We start from the raw sequence: 23,283 nt of genomic DNA, 5'->3' as shown, positions 1-23,283 counted from the left end.
TTTAAAAAGCAGGATAGGAAGAGTATTTATTCTTTTGAACATTGGTGTTAGAGAAGACTTTGAAGCATGCTATGGACAGCCAAGAAAAACAAATAGTTAGATCATTTACCAAATCAAACCAGAGATCTCAGCTCTCTGGAAAAATGTTCTAATGCTAAGAATGGTGAAAGAGGATGACCAGCAGCAAGAAGAATGGATTCAGTTACAGTGGTGATTAAGTGCACCATTGGTAAATTTGAAAGGACAAGTTAGAGATAGATTTGTCATGAAGAAAAATTTTATCACTGGTTGCATAACTTGATGAAAATCACGGTAAGGTTTAAATCTTTACAGGGAACTGTGTGATTTAATATCAAAGGCTATATTCCTTCCTAGTTCTTCTGTTTGCTCAGAACAGCTGCAATCCTCTTCCCCAAACCCTTTCAAGGATTTTGAAACTTCACTGCTTTCAGAGCATTGTAATCTTTTTGATAGGAAAAGAGACTGCATAGTTTATGTTTTCCTTGCCTCTGTTTCTCAAGCAAACCTCAGTGAAGTGTATGATGTGGCAAACCCACAATGAGGAAAGCTCAGCAGGTCCAAGTCACAGGACAAAAAAGAGTCAGTGGTTTCAGGCCAACCTATTGAGGGAATTCCTGCTGCTAGTCTTCCCAGCCATCTGTGCAAATACTAACTAAGAAATGCTCAGCAGAAGCTTCCCACAGAGCAGTCCCTCCAGGAATTCAATGGAATCTTCTACCAGCTTCCTACCAAAATAATCCAGTGGTACCTCTATGTACCCCCTGCCAAGATGGGCATCATATAGTTTCTCAGATGTCGGTGCTCCACATCTCTCAGTATGTACTACCTTTGCTTAATGCTGATGATAGTTAGTTTTTAATAAACTCTGCAGGCTATTCTGCATCCCAGACATATGGAAGCTATTCTCAGAAGCCACCAAAGGGAGAAAAGAACAATGCACAACCTTTCCAGATGACTAAAAGCAAAGGGGACTTTTCTTTTCTCTGAAAACTTCAAAAGAATGCTCTTGGAAAAAATAATAAAAAGTCCCTAGAGCCTTAGCATTTAATTTTCCTGTAATAAATGGGAAGCAATTACTGATCAGCTGCTAAAGTGATAATAATCTTATAAAGACTCTGTACCCTTTTCCCTGTCTGTATCTCAGATTTTAGATTAAAGGATTTTAGATCCAGTTTTTAATACTAAATAGTTGGTGTTGGCCTCCTACCTCATTAAATTCTTTCCAAGCAGCTGTTTGGTCCCTGAGTCATTTGTGAGTTTAAAAGCCACAGGATATAAAATTGTATGTTTCCCACCTGTATCTGAGACAAAGAGATGTTAGGGCTGAGTCATGAGGTCCAATGAGCCCTTTATAATCTTGCAGGAGAAAGCCAAGCTATAAGAGAGCAATTAGGGATAGAGATGATGGACAGCATACAGAAGATGAGCACTCTCCACCAAGAAAAAAAATTCCGTCTCCTCAGTGTCGTACCAGCAAGGTAAGACAAGCAATTATATCCCCAAAAGTACACCCAGGACAAGAGATTGACTTCCATGGATGAATAATGTTTTGGTTTTTTCAGATGCGTCCTTTCAAAACATTCTTGCACACAGTGCAGAAGAACCAGATGTTGATGACTCCTGTCTCTATAAATCGAAACAGCACAATAAAATCATTCCTCAGGCAGAACACTCCCCTCCGCTTCACTCCCCAGGTAATTCAAAGCACCCTGTATTTAATGACAGAAAAGGAGGAGAGGGGCTTCTGAATTGATGGTGGAAGTTGCCCTTCTCCTCAAAAGGTTCAAAAATCAAAAGGTTCAAGTTCTTAGACTTGTTCCTAAGGTGAGCTAAGAACATAGTTTCACATTGCATTTATTCTGCTTGTTAACCGAGGAGTTTACACAAACGTTCTGTTTAGAAGTCCCTGCTTGAAGCTCTTTGGATTCAAATAGCGAAAAGCTTTGAAGTACTGTGCCATTATATTCAGTTGAGTTGTGCTAGTAAAAGAGAGTGAGGTTGAAAAGTGAGAATGTTAACAATTGATGAAAGACACAAGGTTTAAGAAGGACCAGGGCAAGCAACTTCTGAACAGGTGAAATTGTGCACTGATGGCAAGCAAGAAAGTCGATAGGTAAAGGGGCCAAAGAGACTAAAAGGCAAACATGAGGTTTGGGAGATGTATTGTTTTGAAATTCTGATCAATGTCTTTAGATTTAGCTCTTTGTTAAGCCTGAAAGCTCAATAATTTTGTCTCATGTTTCGTAGCCTTTAAGTTCAGAATTCTTCCCATATGAATTTCTGGCAGATGGTTCAGTCCTTTGTTGCTTCTTTGGTTAAATATCCCAGCAGGTTGCTCTTACCAATTCTAATTCAGTCTGAATTAATGAAATGTGTAGTAGGACAGGATCCTATATGAGGCCATATTTCAGCCCTATTGTGGACAAGAAACAGATATTGAAAAGGTTTTCTAACACCCAAATATATTTATTAACCATTTCTCAATCTTTTCTTTACACAGGCAGGGTTTGTTGTAAGTAACCAGAATGCTCTTACAGTAGGTGCATTTGTGCATAATTAACCCAGTGTGTGTTGTCCAGAGCTGTCCTAACTTGCATAGAGATTTTATTAAGGGAAGCCTAGCATATATTTAGGTTTTTTCCAACTAAATTCTACTAAAATATAGATAGTGCATATACATTATTAGAGTGATATTGTTTATTGCAATATTTTCTTCGATATTTCAGAATATTGTACATTATTTTATCTAATTCATGTCTTAGCTTAGATCCATATTTCAAGTGTAACAAAAAAGCTATTTAGGGTACCTTTGGATCATGTCATATATTTTGCTAATAGTACAGCTGCTTTTAAGGCGTGCAATGCAAAGTGTAAATAAAATACAACATTCATGCTGACACGCTTAATGTATTTGTACAAGTAGTCCTTTAGCAATTGCCTTGTTTAGCAACTGTCTGCAATTAAAATGGTTATTAAAAAATAACTTTGTGATTAATCTTCACATTTACAACCTTGGTAGGTCCGTATAGCAAAGGAAAACTGAAGTAAAATGGTCAAGCAGAGTTGTGGTTTCACTTAATAGGCGTAACTGCCTAGTTGTTTCCAAAAGCAAAAGGGCTGCCTGCAGGGTGGGGTGGGGGAGGAAATATTCTCTGAAGGCCAGTGGAAACCTGAGGAAACCCTAAAGACCTCCTTGAGTGGAAAATAACTGGAACTTCCTGATCGGGGGGGGGGGGGGGAGATCTTGATGCCCTCAGAAATTTTCCATCTTCCAAATGGGGTGTTTTGTTTAGTTTCTGAATCCATTACAGTTTTACTATGAAACTCTCTCCTCCCCAAAAACCACAATTCTGCTTTTGACATTTCACCTCAGGGAGGACCTTTACAGTCACAATAAAAATGGACACAGCTTTTCATGAGATGAGCTTCTTCCCTCTCTTCTATCTAGGAAAAAGAGAGGCAGCGGTTAGAGAATCTGAGGAAGAAAGCAGAAGCTGAGCAAAACAGAAAAAGGAGACTGGAGGAGGAAAAGATTCGGCGATTAGAGGAGTTCAAACGGTGTGGATTTGAGTCCTTCCGGCTGCCCCTTTTGTAATCTGTCCCGATCTTTTTGACTTCCTTCTAACTGGTTTCCTGTGTGCCCTCAGTAAACGTGAAGAGCGCCTACAAAAGGCGTTGCAGGTGCGGGTGCGAGGAGAGCAGTTGGAGGAAGAAAAGAAAAAACGACGTGAACAAAAGTTGGCTCAACATGAAGAGAAGAATGAGAAGGTAAATGCAGTGAGAGCTTTTGGGGAAGATGGGATCTCTACATAGTATCTAGCTGTCAGACACTGCAAACACTGTATCTTCTGCTAAAGTAATGTGAGATTGTTAATTTTATGTTCTTATCCTCTCAGCCCAGAACTGCTCCTAGTCTTTATACCACAATACTATTTATACCAGATTTTTCAGACTGGTGCAAAGAAAATACCAATTTTTAACTTTTTATTTCCTTTTTTTAAAAAAAAACTTGCTTTTTAATCTGTAACAAAAGAGAAAAAGGAAATAATCCAATACACTAATAAATGATAATGCAAAAAACCCCAAAAGAATAAAAATAAACCTTAAGAAGATAACAGTAATAAAAACAGAAACAATTACGTATACATAGAACAATGAAATATGATCATAATAAACTCTTAAATAATAAATTAAACCTTGGCCACACAGATTTCTCACAGCATTGAGGGAAAGTAAATTCATCTGTAGAAATTTATCTTGGATACAGCAGAACGTCGGAGCTATTGCTGTTCCCATGCAGAATAAATTCATGTTCTTCATACTTCACTAGGTTCCCCTAGTATTTTTTAAGAATTTAATTCCATACCATATTCATATTTTGGAGTTAATTCTTTTCTAAGCCGCTGCTTTATGACTCTATAGGCTCCCTTCCATGTATAGATCATAAGACCCTTTTACAGTTCTTCTCTAATTACTCTTAACGCTTTCCTACCAATGTGTTAGAATTATTTTCTAATAATCTGAGGTGAGGAATACATCAAAATCGTAGAAAAACAAAGGACCCTCTTCCCCATTTTCTTTCAAAGCTTGAAACAAAACTCCCTTCTAGGATCCTATGCACTGCAGCCCTCCATGTTGGAAATACTGCTTGCCCAGTTGGCTTAATGTATTATTTGCTCACTATATGTTTCAAACAAAATATGTTCTATGTACGAGGCAAGATATGTGTATTTTAGATCCGAGAGGAAAAAATGGCAGAAAGCAAAAATAAGAAAATGGCCGTGGCTAAGAAGATGGAAGAACTTGAAGCTCGGCGCAAGCAAGAGGAAGAAGCCCGCAGACAAAAAGCACTGCAATTGGTAAAGTAGAGGGTTAATGGGCAAAAGCAGGTTAATGGTGGACCTAGGAGATTGAAGAAGGAAATGAATACATTCCTAATTGTTATTGACACATTTCTTTTCATTTCTGCTGGGGAGGTCTTTAGATTAGCCAGATTAAATATGTTTATATTATGAGCATCAAGGAAAACCTTGATTATAAAACAGATTATAACTAATCTCATCCAATGCAGATTTGAATCAGTCCAAAATCAAAGCAATGGAAAAAGCACTTGTATCAGTCATTTACCAGATAGCACCCACGTTAGTTCAGTGGTTGCAAAAATGCACTAGGAAGATCAAGTTCAATTCTTGGTTTAGTCTTTCTTCCTATATAGAACTTTTTTTTTCCTGAGAAACTGTTTCTCCATAGTCAAGATAAATTTCAAAATGTCACTGTGTATATTTGGAAGAATTTTTTGGCCCCTGTTTTTCTTTACAATTTTACATATTGAGAATTGAGTAGCCAAAAAAAAAAGGGATGCTTCAGAGTCACAATTTCATATGAGATTATGGAAGAGATGTAGCTAGTATCATTTTTTATTTTTCCCAGGATTTTTCATTTGGAAAATAACAAGATCTTTTCCTAGGAGGAGGAAGAACGTAGAAATAATGAATTGATGCAGAAGAAAAGAGAGGAGGAACAAGAAAGAGTAAGAAAGATTGCAGAACAACACAAGGCTGAGCTGGAAAGACAGAGAGAACTGGAGAAGAAGCAAGAGCAGGAAAAGATCCAGGCACAGCGGTAAGAACAGAATAGCTGAGCATCCTTGTTAGTATCCTCGGAGCAGCTAGGCTGCGAGTCCTTCGACATATGCAGAGCAGAGTTTTTGATAAGAGTGTGGATGTGTGATACAGCCAGTAATGACACATACTTAGTATGCTAAACAAGTATTATTTACATATATACATATTTATAAGAACAAAGCAGAAATAAACAACAAACGGCACATAGCACCACAAACCAGAATATACTTCCCCCAAAAGCAAAGGCAACAAATGAATGAGCTATCCAGCATCATCAGGAGAGAGTGCTGGCACCCTCTTATGGCGAACCAGCCAAAGTCCTTAAAGGTATATTGCATCAAACTACAATTGGTAGTTTACATACATGGCAACCCCAAATACTGGTGAGTACCATTACTAACAATCCTTCCATGAATTCTCATAAAAGTAGGCATGGGAAGGGTTCTGAGGTGCACAAATATATAATTAGGGTACCTGACAGCATAGCTAGGACTGCCATGGGGTTCGAGTTAATGATGGAAAGATTGATTTCTTTTCTCTTCAAGTGGTAAATGTTGCATTTTTGCTTACAGGAAGCATGAACAGCAAGAAAAAGAAAAGGCTGCACGCTTGCAGGTGGAGCAAGCAGCTAAAGAAAAAGAAAGGCTCAGGAAAGAAATTGAGGAAAAAGAAAGGAAGTTGGTAAGGGACTCCTAAATCTCTCTGAATGTCTTCTGTTATGTTTGCCCTCCATCCACTTCATCTGGATCCTGTTGTGGAGCAATAGTAATGACCTTTCTTAATGTTGCATGGTCTCTTTTTAGCAGGAGCAAAGGAAGCAAGAAGATGAACTATTGAAAACAACTTTAGAAGCTCGGGCTAAAAAGCAGCTGAATGTAACAGTGGACATTGAGGTAAACCTCAGCATTACCCTGAATAATTAGCAAAAAGTAACAATAACCTTAAATATATGGTCTTAAAGATTATATTAGAAAGCAGGTTACCTCTAGCAGTCTTTTAATATTTAAAGTATACAGTGGTACCTCTACTTAAGAACTTAATTCGTTCCGTGACCAGGTCCTTAAGTAGAAACGTTTTTAAGTTGAAGCTATTTTTCCCTAGGAATCAATGTAAAAGCAAATAATGCATACAAACGCATTAGAAAAAAAATAAAAGCTCGGAATTTGGGTGGGAGGAGGAGGAGGAAGAGGAGGAGGACAATCGCTGCCGAAGGAAGTAGGTGAGGGGAGCTTTTGCCTTTCTGCACCCAGACGCTCCGGGAGGCAACCTCACGTCGGGTGCATGGGAGGCAGTGCGAAGGAGTCACCACAGCAAAGTGGTTTATTCCCTCTCCAAGCGTCCAAAGAAAGGAAAATGCTCCGTTTGCTCTGGGCTGCCAAAGCCTCCTTAAGCACCACCAAAAGGCTCCTCTGGCAGCCCAGAAAAGTCAAGATGGATGGAATTAAAGGGGGAATGGCAGGAAATTGGGTGGGTCTTCTTGCCACTCTCAAATTTCCTAGGAAATTTTTCCAGGCTCGGCTTCTTAAGTAGAAAACGGTTCTTAAGTAGAGGCAAAAAAATCTTGAACACTCAGTTCTTATCTAGAAAAAAAGTAGAGGTACCATTGTATAATCATTTTTAGTAATGCCAATAAAGTAGAATTCCAACTTTTTGATTGTTCAATAGAAAAACCTCTTTGTATACACTTCTGCTGGGAATTGTAGCTTGGCAGCACCTGGAAAGTCAGTCACTTTTCATTATTATTATTATTATTGTTGCTGTTGTATTTAAAAGGTATAATTGCCCATCTTATAACAAAGTGAGTGGCTCCTAATTAATTATTCTACAATAAACATAATCTGACATTGAATAAATCAGAATAAAATACCCTTGGTCCTAAAAATAATAAATAAGAACTTTGGCCTGTTTTATTGTTCTATGTCATTTTAATATCAAATCTGCTTCTTCCATCACTCCTCCCTCTGTGTGTGTTAGGAGACATCCTTTCACAGATTTGGAAAAACCTGAAAGTGTCAGAAGTTAAAATCTAAGGAAGGAAAACAAACTTGCTAGAAAGAAATTTTTGAATTTATAAATTTTATTTTTAAAAAAATCCTGCTTCCTAGAGTTTATTGTTAGAAAAATAAGGCTAGTCTAATAGACCCTTTTTCTTGAAATAGAAAGGAACTTCGGATCTTTGGGTTATACTTTCCCACAAGTGTCCTAAACTGCTTAAAAGGAAGGGATGGTAAAGCTCAGACGGTTGCTGCCATTGCTGGAAGAACTAGAGAAATTATTTGGGGATGATAGTGAATAAGTTATGTGGGTTACACTTCTGCAAAACAGTGGGAAACGACCAGCAGATATCCTCATGTGCTGTAACTCTTTTAGTAGTTCCAGGATCCAGTTCCAGTGACTTGATTTTGCTACTGATCAATTCTTTTTTCTAGAACTCATCTATCTGTAATTCATATCCAATGACACCTCAAAGCCACAAACAACCCAAGATTGATGTAAATGACTATGGAATGGATTTGAACAGTGATGACTCAACAGATGATGAGAGTCATCCCCGCAAAACCATCCCTATATGGGCTTCTGGTACGTTGAAACCCATCTATGTTTCTTTGAGTCACATTATAGCTAAGCACTCACTTAGATCTTAGATCTCCTTAATTCAGTGTTCTGCAGATGTATAGAAAGTGCAGTTTCTAGAATTGGTAAGAATTCAGGGAGAGAAAATACTAACATGTGAGGAGGGTGCTAGGTTGTGGAAGGCTTCCCAGTGTTTTATAGAATATGGTATTTCACCTTAAAGCTTTTAAAAAGTGACAGACAGGTTTACAGAAAACATCTTTATCCTGCATTAGCCTTGAGTGCTGAACAGAACATCTGTGCTCAGAAGCTGTGTAATGAGCCATTAATACTTTGGAAGAGTGAACGAGATGCTGGGCTAGATAGGATCTAGTGTAATTATTTTGGTAGTCTAATAAAATATTCAAGCATCTTCTAAGCATGCTTGTTTAAAAACAAACCAGAGCTTAATGCTACATGGAACTGTATTTCTTCTAAAAATCTGGGCTGCTAAAAATGTGAAAATGCTATATAATGTGACAGTATGATATTGATAGCATACCTGAAGACTTGACATAGTCTTTTAAATGGTGGTTTAGCATTTGCATCCTTATGAACACTTTATGAATATACTTTTAAAAAGTGCTATAGAGCAGAATTTCTGTTTCTGTTTGACAACGGTGTCTTTATTTTTAATATAGAGAATATACTTTACAGAAATTTCAAATAAGTTACAATTGCAGTTGTATATAGGATGTTCATCTCTCTTATGGGAGAAATCTGTTAAGTATATTTTGACAGGTAGATTTCACTACTTCTAGACAGAATCTATAATGGTTCAAAAATATTTCAGGAAAGAAATGCTTTGCTAGCAAAATCAAGATCAATTCTAACTTCAGTCTGGATTTTTTCCCTCCATTTTGTGTTTATAATTGTTACTGTCTTTTGTGTGAATGGGAATTATGAGGGAAGAAAACACTCTGTGAGATTGGAGACAATGTATCAATTCTTCCTTAAGAATCCTTGCTGTCCATTTTAAGAACTGAAACCTCACAACACAAGCCACCAATGGCAGTCAATATGTGAGTTCTTCTCTCTCTTAGGAAATCAACTATGCGAAGCAATCAGACATCAATATTATAACCCACCAAACTACGTAGCTCTCTTTGGAGTAGTGAAGAGTCCCAAGTTGGAAGAAATCTTCAATAAGAGCAAGCCACGTTTTTTCAAGCGCACAAGCTCTGCAGTGTGGAATTCCCCACCTTTCCAAGGAGGCAAAGCTATGTCTTCTGCCTTCAAGAGGTTCTGATGCCTGTTTGGTCTAATGTTTGTCAAAGGAGGAAATTATTATTTTTTAATAGTGTTATACACTCTTTCTTTTATCCATTTTAATAAATATTATATTCCTATAAAGAAGCTGCTGTCTTTGCTCACAGTGCCTAAGCGATCTGCTAGGATTGGTAACAATAAAGCTAGATAATATTTGAAAACAGCTCAGCTAAAAGTTTGCCTGATTCACTGAGATATAAAGAGGGGGGTGGCGGTTATAGTACAATCAGACATGCAAGGTTCTGTTTCTACAACATACCTCAATGAAATACTGTATTTTTTGGAGTATAAACCCACCTTAGTTTTGGGGTGAGAAAACCCAGGGGGGGGGGGTGTCTGTCTCTGCCTCCCAGCAAACAACACAGATGATATACACTATTTGCTATGTATTTCTGTGCCTGACCCATAGAAATAGCAAAGAATTTGAGAAATGTACATTATGGCAGTATATTAATGTGAGAAAGTTTTCTTAAATGTAAAAAATTATTACATACCTCCCAATTATTTAAATAGATCTACTCCAAACATGACTAAGTCAGGGTTTAGCTCAGCTGCCTTATCTTAATACTAAAACAGGACATTATTCTCTGCTATTTAAAAGAAGATACAAAAGCACTGGGCCTTTTCAAATCAAGCATTTATTTTAAAAAGCTTCTTCATTTCACTAAGTTGTCTAGACCAATAATAAAGCAGTCTTTAAAAAATAAATCTAACAATTTGAACATTCTACAGATCTTTATAGTTATTGACTTCCTTGCATCCAGTTTCTGCAGTCTATTTAGCAAAATAAAATAAAATAAAATTCTGCCCCTATCTCCCAGCAATTTGCCTCCTTGCAGCATTAGTTTCACTTTCAATTCTACATGGCTGCAGCCTCAATCAGCTGAGAGTCTAAAAGCTGATAATTAGTTTCTTGTCTTAACAGGCTCTGTTCCTTTTGCTTGAAGCAGGTAAATTACTGGGAGGCAGAGGCCAAGGATTGTGAGGTGTGGGGGGGTACATTTGGTGTATAAGACGCCCCCAGGTTTTCACCCTTATTTTGGGGGTAAAAAGGTGCCTCGTATACTCTGAAAAATATGATATATTTTCTACTGTGTTCTATCAGATTGACATGTAAGAACAGGAATAAGGACGTCTTCACTTGGCATTGAATGACTTTGGGTAATTGCTCATTGTAACCTACAGTATCATTGGATAACCATGAACCAAGATCAAACCCTTGAAAGGGGATAGAGAGGATAGAAGTGCACCAGGGAGCATGCCTAAGTTTATCTTATATATTTTTTATCTTTATTGTTAGACATGAAAGAGCAGAGGTTTTCTGGCTATGGCCCACTACTGGACTATGGCCTATTCACAACCAGGCCACGGGAGCAGAAGACTAGCTTGTATGCATGTGCAGCTCAACTTACAGTTGAAAGGTGTATCATGCACATGTGCACTGCTTCAACACTCATGTGGCCCAGTTCCCCTCTCCAGGCAAGCCGCAATTGTAGGAGACCGGTGTGATAAAGAATACAACTGCTGATAAAGGGGCTTAGTTTTGGCTAGTTTCCTAAAAAATCGCCTCAGTCTTGATTACTTTGTCCCATAATATATTTCCTCAACAAAGTTGCCTCTCTTCCACCCTCATTCTAAGGCACAAACTAGAGCTACAAATAAAGAATGTGTTTCATGCAACAAGTTACATTTTTATAGCATACAATTATGCTATATACAATTATGGGCTAACATAATGCATGAATTCTGCCGTTTAGATTTAGTATGCTTCTGCAAAAATACCATCTGACAATTTTGAGGAAGAAAATATCAGCCAGTAGAGCAATATTTTGCAGTGTTATGATATAACACTAAACGACAGGTAGTTAGTTTTTAGAAACAAATATACTTAATCAGTCTTTTTCTTAGAGAATAGATGGTCATAGAGATGGCCATGTCTCACGTTTATACATAGTAGGAACCTGTGGGTGTAAAATTGTATTTAAGTATTTGGTTCCATTTTTTTAATACCCAGGAGAAAAAAGCTAAGAAATTAAAAATGGTTTTTTTAAAAAACATAATAATAATCCCACACTAACAATTTAAAATCTCATTATATATTTTAATTTTGCTTACTGCCTTAGACACTTTTTGGGCTATACTTTGTACAGCTTTCTAGTCCACAGTAAAGGTTGGTCCAAGAAATTGGAACTAAATTCATTGCTTCTATTTATAAAATCCAAATCTGGCTGAGTCATCGAGGTTGACAAGAGTTCCATCATTCTTATTTATAGTATTTACACCTCATCTTTGAGGAATTGCCTTCTGAGATTCTGGCTAAGGAGGCAGCTGGATTAAGAACCCATCAACCATACAAGACTCCAACAGAAGAGTACACTAACATGAATAACTACTGAATTGAATGGAGATTTAAAACCCATCCATACAGCCCCCTAACTGTTGAATTCTCTTTGATATGAAGGATACTTCCTGTCATCCCCACCCCCAGTTAAGGCCAGCTAACTTCAGGTTTACCTGATCCATAGTAAAACGTTGTTATATGTGGCACCAATGCAGTTTTAACACAACTGTGGTAATAATTGGTAACAGCCAAAATCATCCCAAAACAGGTTGATGTATTCGTAGGGAGGAAGAAGCTGGGGAGTAATATTTATTTATGGGATTTATCTGCCTCCCAACTCCAATTGGACTCTGTGCGACTTACAATAATGACAATAAATACCAACAATATAAAATAAGTAGGAACAATAAATAGAATAAAGCAGTATAAAATAAATATAATTCTAAAAAGCCATACATACACTCATTCACGCTCCCAGGCCTGCCAGAAAAGGCAGGTCTTGACAGCTTTTCAGAACACCAGTGGGGATAACGGATCTCTGGAGGCAGTTGGTTCCAGTGTCGGAGCCACCACAGAAAAGGCCCTTCCCCGAGGTCCTGCCAACCGATATTGTTTGGCAGACAGGACCTGGAGAAGGCCAACTCTGTGGACCCTTATTAGTTGTAAGGAAGTATGAGGTAGAAGGCAGTTCCTTAAGTAATCTGGTCCTAAGCCATGTAGAGCTTTAAAGGTGATAACCGACACCTTGAATTGCGCCTGGAGGCCAACTGGCAACCAATGCAGTCTGTGGAGAGTAGGAGTAATAAAGGTGTATCTCGGTACACCCACGATTGTGGCTTGTACAGCTGCATTTTGAACCAGCTGGAGTTTCCGAACGCTTTTGAAGGGTAGCCCCATGTAGAGCACGTTGCAATAGTCAAGCCTTGAGGTGATGAGGGCCCTATTGCAGGGACCCTATTGTGAGGGGTTTTCTGGGGGGGGGGAAGCGTGTTGGTTGTTCTTTTAGTCCAGGGTGTTATGTCTTGTGTCATGGTTTTTAAACTTTAAAAGTAAACATATGAGGATATTTAAACTGTTTAAATTAAAGATTTAAGGGGTTTTTGGCGCAGGAAACCACAATAAATGGCATTAAAAACAATAAAACCCAAACGTGAAAGGAATTGAGCTGAAGAAGAAACTCTAAATCAGATCTATTAATCTTATCTAGGGATTTATTTATTTATTTATTTATTTTATTCGACTTCTGTGCCACCCAATCCCAAAGGACTCAGAGCGGCTGACAACGATATAAAAAAATACAAATTACAATAATAAGTCAAATATAAATATTAAAACGATAAACCCACAACTCAAACAATCCTATCAACACACACGCATACCATTCAATACAATTCAGCCATGACAGATGCAAATGTTCATGGCACCCCCAGGCCTGCTGGCAAAGCCAGTTCTTTGCAGCCTTTCGAAGGGCCAGTAGGGTGGGAGCAATACAAACATGGGGGGAGGGGGGAATTGATTCCATAGAGCCAGGGTGTCCACAGAGAAGACCACACACACATACCCCGCGGTCCAACCAACCTGCCTGGGACCTGGAAAAGGCCAACCCTGTAGGATCTTATTGGTCTCTGGGAGGTATGCGGCAGGAGAATTTAGCAAAATAAGCACCATTTAGAGACAATGAAAAGAGCCAGTAGGTTTGAGAGATATCAACTTTGGAGGATCCCCGATAGCACTATCACACTTAAACAACTTGAGATTCCATCCTATTATGTTTGGGCTGGGTATACCTTTCCAGTTTTATATTGGAGAAAGATGTGGGAAACGGAGTAGTAGGTCAAAAGCCTTTAGCCAGGTTTATATGCATCCTGTCTGGTGTAGCAGTGCAGATGCTCATTCCATGATGGAGAAAATGCTTAGTCCTTACCTAGTGATTGTGTTTCTTCAATCCACAAGAGCAATTTCAAAATCAAGTGTACCAATGGCAAGGAATTGTCACTCATTAGTAAACGAAATAAAAATGCAGAAATACTAGGCAATTGATTTAATAAAACAGGAAATATTCAAAACTCAGCTAGCATGAAAAAATAGCACCCCACAGAGATTCCATAAATGAATTGATTAATTCCTGATTCACATTTCTAAAATGGATTATTTTTCAACTCCTGATTTTCGTAGTGATTATCTTGCATTAGCTTGTTGCAAAAGCCAGAATTCTGCAGAAGATTCAGCATGAAGCCATCACTGCTTCCTGTAATAAAAGGAAAATTATGCAGGATATTGAAGGGAAAAGAAACAGGAAATTGACTGTAATCCCAGGCATGTTTTAGAAACAAATGCCGCTAGGTTCTATAAGGCTTATGCCTTATATAAGTATTGGGGCAGAGGGTGAGAAGATTAGGGGTTTTAAATATATATATTGTTCATCACCTGCCCTACAGCCTTTAGGAATAGGTGGCATACAAGTATAGTAAGTACATAGGTAAGTAAATGATTTGTATGCAAATCATAAAAATCTCTACATTTGTCTACTCCAAAATAAAACTGTTTGGTTTCAAGCAGGTTTACCTAGCCTGATTTTAAGCAGTGTCAGTCTTGGTAGATATTTGGATGGGGAAACCACTGGGGAGTTCCAAAGACATTGGTTAGTGTTGTGTATACTCCAGTTCAGTTTGGGGATTTTTCAGATTCTGATTCAGAAAGTGGTTATGAATTAGTGGTAGGGCCTGATTTAGAGGCAGAAGAAGTAGGGGACCAACCACAGGACATTTCTATGGGTTCAGATTCAAGTGAAGGAGAAGCAGATGCTAGATGGGTAAATCCTTATTTCAGATGCTTGCAGAGGCGAAGAGAGCAAGTGTCAGGGAAGAAATATTAAGGAGAGGAAGGGGTTAATTAATTAAGTCAATCTGCCGTTAAGAAATATGGAGGTTTTTTCAAGCAGCTCCGAATGTAAGCTATGCCTTGTGTGCTTTTAATTGCAGTTTTTATGACTGGGCTAACTCTGACTAGCCATAAATCTTAGAATGACTTGTGGAACGTTTTAATGATTTTGATGTTGCCTTGCATACTGAAGTTTAAGATAAGAGATTAGCGCTGCATGCCAAGATGATTCAGTGTAGAACAAAGGAAAGAAAAATAAAGATGATGTGGTGTTTTAGAAATATATGCATTTAGGAATCCTTTATTTCAATTATCAGTGGCCTTAGCCAGAGACCAGAACAGTTAGATTGATAAGTCACACAAAAAATTCCCAAATGCAACTATAGCTAGTCACTTCTGTAGTACTGCTAAGGAAACTGACCGTATGCTATAATCAGTGCAGTACTACAACATCTTAACTATGTATTTGTATTTTTATTTATTTGATTTTTATGCCATCCTTTTCCTTAGACTCAGGGCAGCTTACAACGTTAGCAATAACACTTTTTAACAGAGCCAGCATATTGCCCCCACAATCTGGGGGGCAGGATGGATGGAAGGTTGAGTCAACTTTGAGCCAGTGATGAGATTTGAACTGCTGATCTACAGATCTACAGTCAGCTTTAGTGCACTCTACCTGCTGCGCTACCTCGGCTCTATTAACTCTATGAAACAATATCTAATGAAAGCTCTGAGGTATCTGACACAACATTGTTACTTCCAGTCAAGATGGAAAAGGAATTGAAGGTAAAAAAGAAAAGGAAAATGCAATGGATAATTTTATGGTGCTGAATAAATTGCATTTATAATTCAATTAATATCACTGCCTAGGAAAAAGTGTTATAGAAATTCTGCATCTAGTTATAGTGGCCTAGTTTGAAAAAAAGTGCAATTACCACCAGTTTACGTAGAGCTTCATATTCCTGCAGTGGAAAAGAATCAACAAACTGTTTTATGTCCTTTACGACCTCTGTTTCCAAATATGATGGATTATAAAGCTGCAGTCCTTGAAGCAGATCAGCCTGTGATCCTCCAAATATTAATAATAATATTTTTTCAGCTGGGCTGCACAGGTTATAAGCTAGGAGGAAATAAAATGAAAAGGAGATTAAAATAAATACGGTAGGTGGAATTTCTTGGAATTAGTGTTCTCAAAAGTAATGCAATTTGGCAGGTAGTATCATTAAAGTTTGGTTATTCAATTGTTTATTTTTTCATTGTTATAAGTTGCTTAGAGTTGATCAGATTAAATAGAAGTTGTCATTTGAATGATGAACGAAAGAACAAATAAAATTACTCAAGAAAATGGAAGAGCTTGCCTTCCTCTTGTTGATATCAGAGTGCATATTATTAATTACTTTTATTACATTTGCAAATATTCAGTTGAAATGAGAATGCAAAATGGTAACTTTATTGCAAACATGCAGAAAGAACTTTCAGAAATTATGTTTTCTATATGGAATATTGATAGACTTATTTACAATATTAATTAAAATTTATGAGTGGAGACTTTGGTGCTCTCTGAGTTTAGTTGTTTGCATGTAGGCATTTGACTACCTACATGATGTTGAGATTTTAGAAAAAGTGCAGAGAATGAGATGAGGGGCCTGGAGGCTAAAACATATAATTGGGTATGTCTAGCTTAATGAAAAGAAAGACTAGGGATGATGATACCAGTGTTCTAATATCTAAGGGGTTGCCACAAAGAAGAGGGAGTCAAACTATTCTCCAAAGCAACTGAAAGCAGGACAAGAAGCAATGGGTGAAAAATAATCAAGGAGAAAAGCAACCTGGAACTAAGGAGAAATTTCCTGACAGAACAATTAATCAGTCGAGCGTGGTGGGTGCTTCAACACTGGAAGTTTTAAAGAAAAAATTAGACATTTGTCTCAAATGATATAGGGTTTTCTGCTTGAGCAGGGAGTTGGACTAGGATACCTCCAAGGTATTTCCAACTTTGTTATTCTAATTCAAGTTCTGTTTTTTTAAAAACATAGTGCACTGATAATATTACCTAGTTGGTCAATGAATAATTGCAAACAATAAAGCTCAGAGAGCACCAACAATTCCCTAGTTTATCCTTGAGCTATGTATATTTCCTTCTAGAAACTTCTGGACTATTTTCTGGCCCATGTAGAATCTGCTTTCATGCTATATAGTCATGTATTTAAAATCAAATCACTACTTTGAATACTATGGATATTACATAGTATTGTAAATACTGTACAAAAGCCAGCATGAAAGCCTAGCATTTCAGAAAGTCCTCACTCACTCCCACATGTATTAATTTTCACATTCCCCTCAAGACAGAAGGTAACTCAAAAGTCCAGAATATTTACAGGAGGACCATTTATATTTATCCAACCCCCTCTCCCCCCAATGTCTTTGTATGATTCTAGGGAACCACAGGAAATAAGAAGCAGGCATTACATAGTGATCTCATTCTTCAAACTTTTAGCAATTCATAAAATTCAGCAGGTTCTGACAGGTTCTGGAGAACAGGTAGCAGAAATTTTGAATAGTTTGGAAAACTGGCAAATACTACCTCTGACTGGCTCGACAGTGGGGTGAGAATGGAGATTTTGCAGTAGTCTTCTACTGCCACGCCCGCTAAGCCACACTCACAGAACCGGTAGGGAAAATTTTTGAATTTCACCTCTGCTGTTGTGTCCAGAGGACAGTTAGGCCTTGTACCCGCCCCACATTCCTTGGGCGGGAAAATACTGCAAGGTGATTGGTTGGCTCAGCCTGGCAGCCCGGCATATATGTAGCTGCCAGGCACGGCCATGTTTGTCTTGTTTCTGTTCTGTAACCCGTTACCTCTTGTTCAATAAAGAATCGTTCTTAACCATTGATTGTAGTCCTTCATCCAGTAAGGATCTAACATCTGCTGCTGACCCTTATTATAGGGTCAGTATATGGGGGACAATTTATACATTTTCTTTAACAACACGAGCACAAAGCTGAAGCTGACTATGATAGATCCACATGGTTACATCAGAGCAGAATCCCGAAACCCTAAAACCATCAACTGCAATTATGACTGCCTTTTTTTCATCTTACCTCTAGCCAGAGGAGCAGATACCTCAGAAGAGATGTTGCCTGCCCTGAGCGTTAGTTATTTGAAATGTCCCGGTTTAGGAGACCACTTCTGCGCTTTCTACTGTATCCCATTTATCAATGGCATCAATGTTGATGATATATTGCATTATTTTACACGTGCTTTTTCAGTATAGTGAGCCAAGAGTCAGTGATTTGATTTTTTTTTTTAAAGAGCCAGTGATTTTAACAATTGCTTACCAGAGTAACAGCTACATTTCAGGGTGAGGAGCAGGAGGACCAGTGGCAGCTTCATAGTGGAGGAAGAAAATCAGGATGTGCTATACTGCAAGTGAGTATCTATCTCCTTATATAGAGTGGAAAAAGAAAGGGTTGCTCCACCCACAATGTGACACACAGGTATGCTACAGTATAGTCAGTAGAGTTGGTACAAAATCAGATTTATCTAATTTAGAGAGAAGCAGTCTAGGCTGAGTCCTTCCATGTATCTTTCTTTAAGGAAATAAAGACATCAATAATATTTAAGGCTATATGCATTATTAATAAATTAATAAATTTTAGGTATACATAAGGCTAGGTCCTGTTTACTTTAGTACTTAGAAACTATTTCTAATAATAATATCTTGATTATTTAATGTCACATATTTTATTGAGTCCTCCTGGGTATTGCTTTGCCATAAAATAATTTTTAAAAAACTGCTAGAAAAAATTTGAGGGTTGCTTTTTGCAGCATCACATAAACAATAAGTATGTCTCCTATATATTGGCTATATATTTACACTACAGCAAGTAGCCTGAACTCATCCTTACAACAGCTTTTTTTTTGTGTGCATTCTATTTTTATGCAGTATTTATTATATGCAGCGGTTGTTTATGTTAAGATCCCCTTTTATTTTCACAGAGATCTGTGAAGATTTGGACATGAAGGTCCCAAAATATTGTTTAGGGATGCTGTAAAATGGAATTCTTCTAAGGCCTTTCTAAACATTGGTTGTTATGTGTGAATTTTGTATGTTTCAAAGTAGAATGATTCCCAATAAATCCTATCCTGGGTCAAAAAAGTACAAATATTGGTTTATTTGTGAATAGGAATAAGCCTCCATTATATTTATATGTATGATATGTCTTAGTCCAGGGATTTCAGACTGTGTTCACGAGAACTTTAGACTTCCATAGGAACCTGATATAGTTCCATGATAAACTAAGGGGAACGGGACAAATTAAATAATTTGAACACAGTCAACTTTCTGTCGCTTGGGCTTTACTTCTTCATCATGAATTCCAGATTTTGTTTAACTAGTTCCAGAGCCTGAAAAAAATTGAACACCCCCCAGATTTAGCCCATTAATCTATCTCCTCATACCAATTGGCTTTATAAAGGCTTTGGAATATAAGACCACAGGTCACTAGAAAAGCCCAGGGCTACAACACTACAAGGAAGTGTGTTAATGGGGAATAAGGCTGTAATGTTAAATGTTTGGCTTTGTTTGCATTTCTGCATAGATTACACATGGCAGCAATTTTATCCCCTGCTTTTTTATGCTCTTAGCACATGCAAAGATCGAGATATATCTTTTTAAAATGTTGCTTTATGGGGCTGCTTGACTGGCTTTGTAGCATTATACTGACTTTCAATATATTTTTAGTTTTATAAGGGTATAGTTGATTTTATCTGTTTTAACCATCTTTAAATGTTGAAAGTCAGTTAGATAATTTTTAAAAATATTTTTGATTATTGTGTGGCAAATACCAATGGTATCTACTCAGGAACGCAGAGGGAAAAACCTGCTGATCACAAGCATGGAGGCATCATCTGTGACATTTAATCCTAATGTTCACATTTATATTTTCAGAAAGGCAGACAAATGTGAGGGTTGTATCATCTTTAAAAAGGCTGAAAATTACAGCAATTGGGAAGATTAGGAACAGAACAAAAGAAGAGTTCCCTGAAGACAAGATAGATAGGCAACAAATCTCAATATATAAATAAATAAGTAAGTAAGTAGGTAGGCAAGTAAGTAAGCAAGCAAGCAAGCAAATAAATATGAGAACCATCAAATACCACCTCCTGCTGGCCTTAGAGTGGGATGGGAATGGAGATTTTGCAATATCCTTCCCCCAGGAATGGAGAGAAAAGGAGGATTTTGCAGTACCCTTTCCCTGGAGTCAGGTGAGAATGGAAATTTTGCAGTATCCTTCCCCAGCAAGCCACGCCCACAGAACTGGTAGGGAAAAATTTGGGGTGAAAGTTCAAAAAAAAGTAGGGATGGAACTGTGAGATGCGGAGAAAGGTCAAATGTATATGCTAATCAGGCCCTTGACAAAGACCTGTGGAAAATAAATCATTGGTAGCAAATTTCATTAATATATTCCTATGGATTATTTGGGAGTTGGAGGTGAAATCCTGCTATATCAGGTGACTCAGTTGAACATAGAACAATATGTTCTACAATATTGTCTCTCCTTTATCTCATATATCTTTTCTTCCTTTCATATATCTTCTCTATTTTTATAACTTTTCTTCTATCCTTTTCTTTATATATATTACTACATGTCTATTCTCTTCATTATGTATTGTGTATTGGACAAATAAATAAATAAAATAAAATAAATAAACTACGACGCCTTAAACATGATCTAAGTATTGCCCACAAGATCATATGCTGCAATGTCCTGCCTGTCAACGACTACTTCAGCTTCAACCACAACAACACAAGAGCACACAACAGATACAAGCTTAATATTAACCGCTCCAAATTAGACTGTAAAAAATAGGACTTTAGTAATCGAGTTGTCGAAGGATGGAACTCATTACTGGACTCTGTAGTATCTTACCCTAACCCACAACGTTTTACCCTCAGACCATCCACAGTTGACCTCTCCAGATTCCTAAGAGGTCAGTAAGGGGCGTGTATAAGTGCACTAGTGTGCTTCCTGTTCCCTGCCGTATTGTCTCTCCTATATCTCATATATCATATATACTATTCTTCTATTCTAATCTTCTTATACTACAGTGATCCCCCGCTCGTTGCGAGGGTTCCGTTCCAGGACCCCCCGCAACGAGCGGGTTTTCGCGAAGTAGCGCTGCGGAAGTAAAAACACCATCTGCGCATGTGCAGATGGTGTTTTAAACTTCCGCAGCGCTAGCGAGGAGCCGAAGATTGGGGGGCGGCGTGGCTGTTTTAAAACGTCGCCGCCGACATGGGGGGCTCGCTAGCACCCCCCCGAACCCCCAACCCGGGTTTGGGGGGGTGCTAGCAAGCCCCCCATGTCGGCGGGGATGTTTTAAAACACCCGCGCGGCTTTCCAATGAGTCCCGAAGACGAACGCGGAAGTTTGCCGTTTGTCTTCGGGACTCATTGGAAAGCTCCGATCGTTTTAAAACAGTTGCGCCGTTCTCCGCTGACTCCTGGCGAACTTCCCCGCTTTAGGAGTCAGCGGAGAACGGCGCGCCTGCTTGGCTTTGCTCGCCGCTGCAGCCAACGCGCGCTACGATCTTCCGGGCCAGCCAGGCTCAGTCACGGAAGGCAGCCGCTTGGCCCGGGATGCTGGGCCGAGAGGAGCCGGGCTTGATCCGCTGAGCCTGGCTGGCCCGGAAGATCGTAGCGCGTGTTGGCTGCAGCGGCGAGCGAAGCCAAGCCGGCAGCAATGTCGCCGCCGCTGCAGCCAACGCGCACTACGATCTTCCGGGCCAGCCAGGCTCAGCGGATCAAGCCCGGCTCCTCTCGGCCCAGCATCCCGGGCCAAGCGGCTGCCTTCCGTCACTGAGCCTGGCTGGCCCGGAAGATCGTAGCGCGCGTTGGCTGCAGCGGCGGCGACATTGCTGCCGGCTTGGCTTCGCTCGCCGCTGCAGCCAACGCGCGCTACGATCTTCCGGGCCAGCCAGGCTCAGTCACGGAAGGCAGCCGCTTGGCCCGGGATGCTGGGCCGAAAGGAGCCGGGCTTGAAGATCGCAGCGCGCGTTGGCTGCGGTGGCGAGGGCTTGCGATGGAGGGTGGAGGAAGCGGCCATGGGAGGGCGAGCTGCCTCAGGGAGGAGGATCAGGCGGGACCAGGTGGGGGCTGGAATTTCTCCGCTGGGAAGAAGCGGCCAGGGCGAAGGGCGGGCGAGCGGCGAAGGGCGGGCGAGCGGGTGCTGGGGAGGGCTTCTCGCCCTCCCGCCAGCAAGAGGGGGAGCGAACGGCGTGGGCAGGTGAAGGGCAGGCGAGCGGCAGCGAGGAGTTTGCGTGGGCGGTGGGGAAACTCCTCGCTGATGCCAGCAAGAGGGGGAAGACCCAGGGAAGCCGCCCAGCAGCTGATCTCCCGGTTGCCATCTACGCATGCGTGCCCATAGAAAAAAAGGGCACGCATGCGTAGATGGTATTTTGACTTCCGGGTTGAAAAATCGCGAATTACCCTGTTCGCAATGGTCGGGGACGCAATAACCGGGGGATCACTGTACTCTCATATTATCCTTCTATTCTCTATTTGATATATTCTATTCCTAAATTTTCACTTCTTTATCTAATACAGTGGTACCTCATCTTACGAACGCCTCTTCTAACGAACTTTTCAAGATACGAACCCGGTGTTTAAGATTTTTTTGCCTCTTCTTCTGAACTATTTTCACCTTACGAACCCAAGCCGCTGCTGCTGGGATGAAGGAGTTTCTTTTTTTCCCCTTTTTTGAAGAAAGAAAAGGGAGGGGCGGCTTGGAGGAGGAAAGACTTTGCATTAACAAAAGTAGGAGAACAGTGTGCTTGCAGGCACTGAAAGGGTGTCTTTTGAAGAAAGAAAAGGGAGGGGCGGCTTGGAGGGGGAAAGACTTTGCATTAACAAAAGTAGGAGAACAGCGTGCTTGCAGGCACTGAAAGGCTGTCTTTTGAAGAAAGAAAAGGGAGGGGCGGCTTGGAGGGGGAAAGACTTTGCAGAGAACAGCGTGCTTGCAGAGGCACTGAAAGAGTGTCCTTTGAAGGAAGAAAAGGGAGGGGCGCCCCCCCTTGCCTTTCTTCCTTCCCACTCACCCTTTAGCCTAGCCTTGCTTCTTCCACCCGCCCCCTTTAGCTGCTCCTCCCTGCCCTTTGTTCACCTCCCTTCTAAAGTTTGGGATTTTCCTGAAGGATTTGCACGCATTATTTGCTTTTACATTGATTCCTTTGGGAAACATTGTTTCGTCTTACGAACTTTTCACCTTACGAACCTCCTCCCGGAACCAATTAAGTTCGTATCATGAGGTACCACTGTATATTTTACTAGAGTATAACTTCTATAACCTTCATTGTGTATTGTTGTGTATTGGAATAAATGAATGAATAAATAAATAAATAAATAAATAGGATTGAAAAGGATCTTGGGGGTCTTCTAGTTTAATATCCTATCCATAGCAGGAAATTGGATAACATTCCAGACCAATGACTGTCCAATCTTTTTATAAGGGGTTTTAAATCATTCTTTAAAA

General features: G+C 39.5%; 2 protein-coding genes across 5 annotated transcripts in view; one reads left to right on the top strand and one right to left on the bottom strand.

Annotated features, from left to right (window-relative positions):
• Nucleotides 1-9,614, top strand: part of INCENP (inner centromere protein) — a 33,203-nt gene extending 23,589 nt beyond the window's left edge. For all 4 annotated transcript variants that reach the window (XM_070766519.1, XM_070766536.1, XM_070766509.1 and 1 more), the window contains exons 9-18: nt 1,385-1,499; nt 1,584-1,715; nt 3,470-3,579; nt 3,669-3,789; nt 4,758-4,880; nt 5,489-5,643; nt 6,218-6,326; nt 6,449-6,538; nt 8,075-8,225; nt 9,302-9,614. In XM_070766519.1, coding sequence (XP_070622620.1) covers nt 1,385-1,499; nt 1,584-1,715; nt 3,470-3,579; nt 3,669-3,789; nt 4,758-4,880; nt 5,489-5,643; nt 6,218-6,326; nt 6,449-6,538; nt 8,075-8,225; nt 9,302-9,507 — 1,312 coding nt within the window. In that variant the 3' untranslated portion in view covers nt 9,508-9,614. The remainder of the gene's footprint in view (nt 1-1,384; nt 1,500-1,583; nt 1,716-3,469; nt 3,580-3,668; nt 3,790-4,757; nt 4,881-5,488; nt 5,644-6,217; nt 6,327-6,448; nt 6,539-8,074; nt 8,226-9,301) is intronic.
• Nucleotides 1-23,283, bottom strand: part of LOC139175661 (veficolin-1-like) — a 940,898-nt gene that overhangs the window by 790,721 nt on the left and 126,894 nt on the right. The window lies entirely within an intron of this gene.

This window comes from Erythrolamprus reginae, chromosome 1, assembly GCF_031021105.1.
Source record: "Erythrolamprus reginae isolate rEryReg1 chromosome 1, rEryReg1.hap1, whole genome shotgun sequence".
NCBI lineage: Eukaryota > Metazoa > Chordata > Lepidosauria > Squamata > Dipsadidae > Erythrolamprus > Erythrolamprus reginae.
The sequence above is the reverse complement of the archived record's forward strand: the minus strand, read 5'-3'. Positions and strand labels throughout refer to the sequence as shown.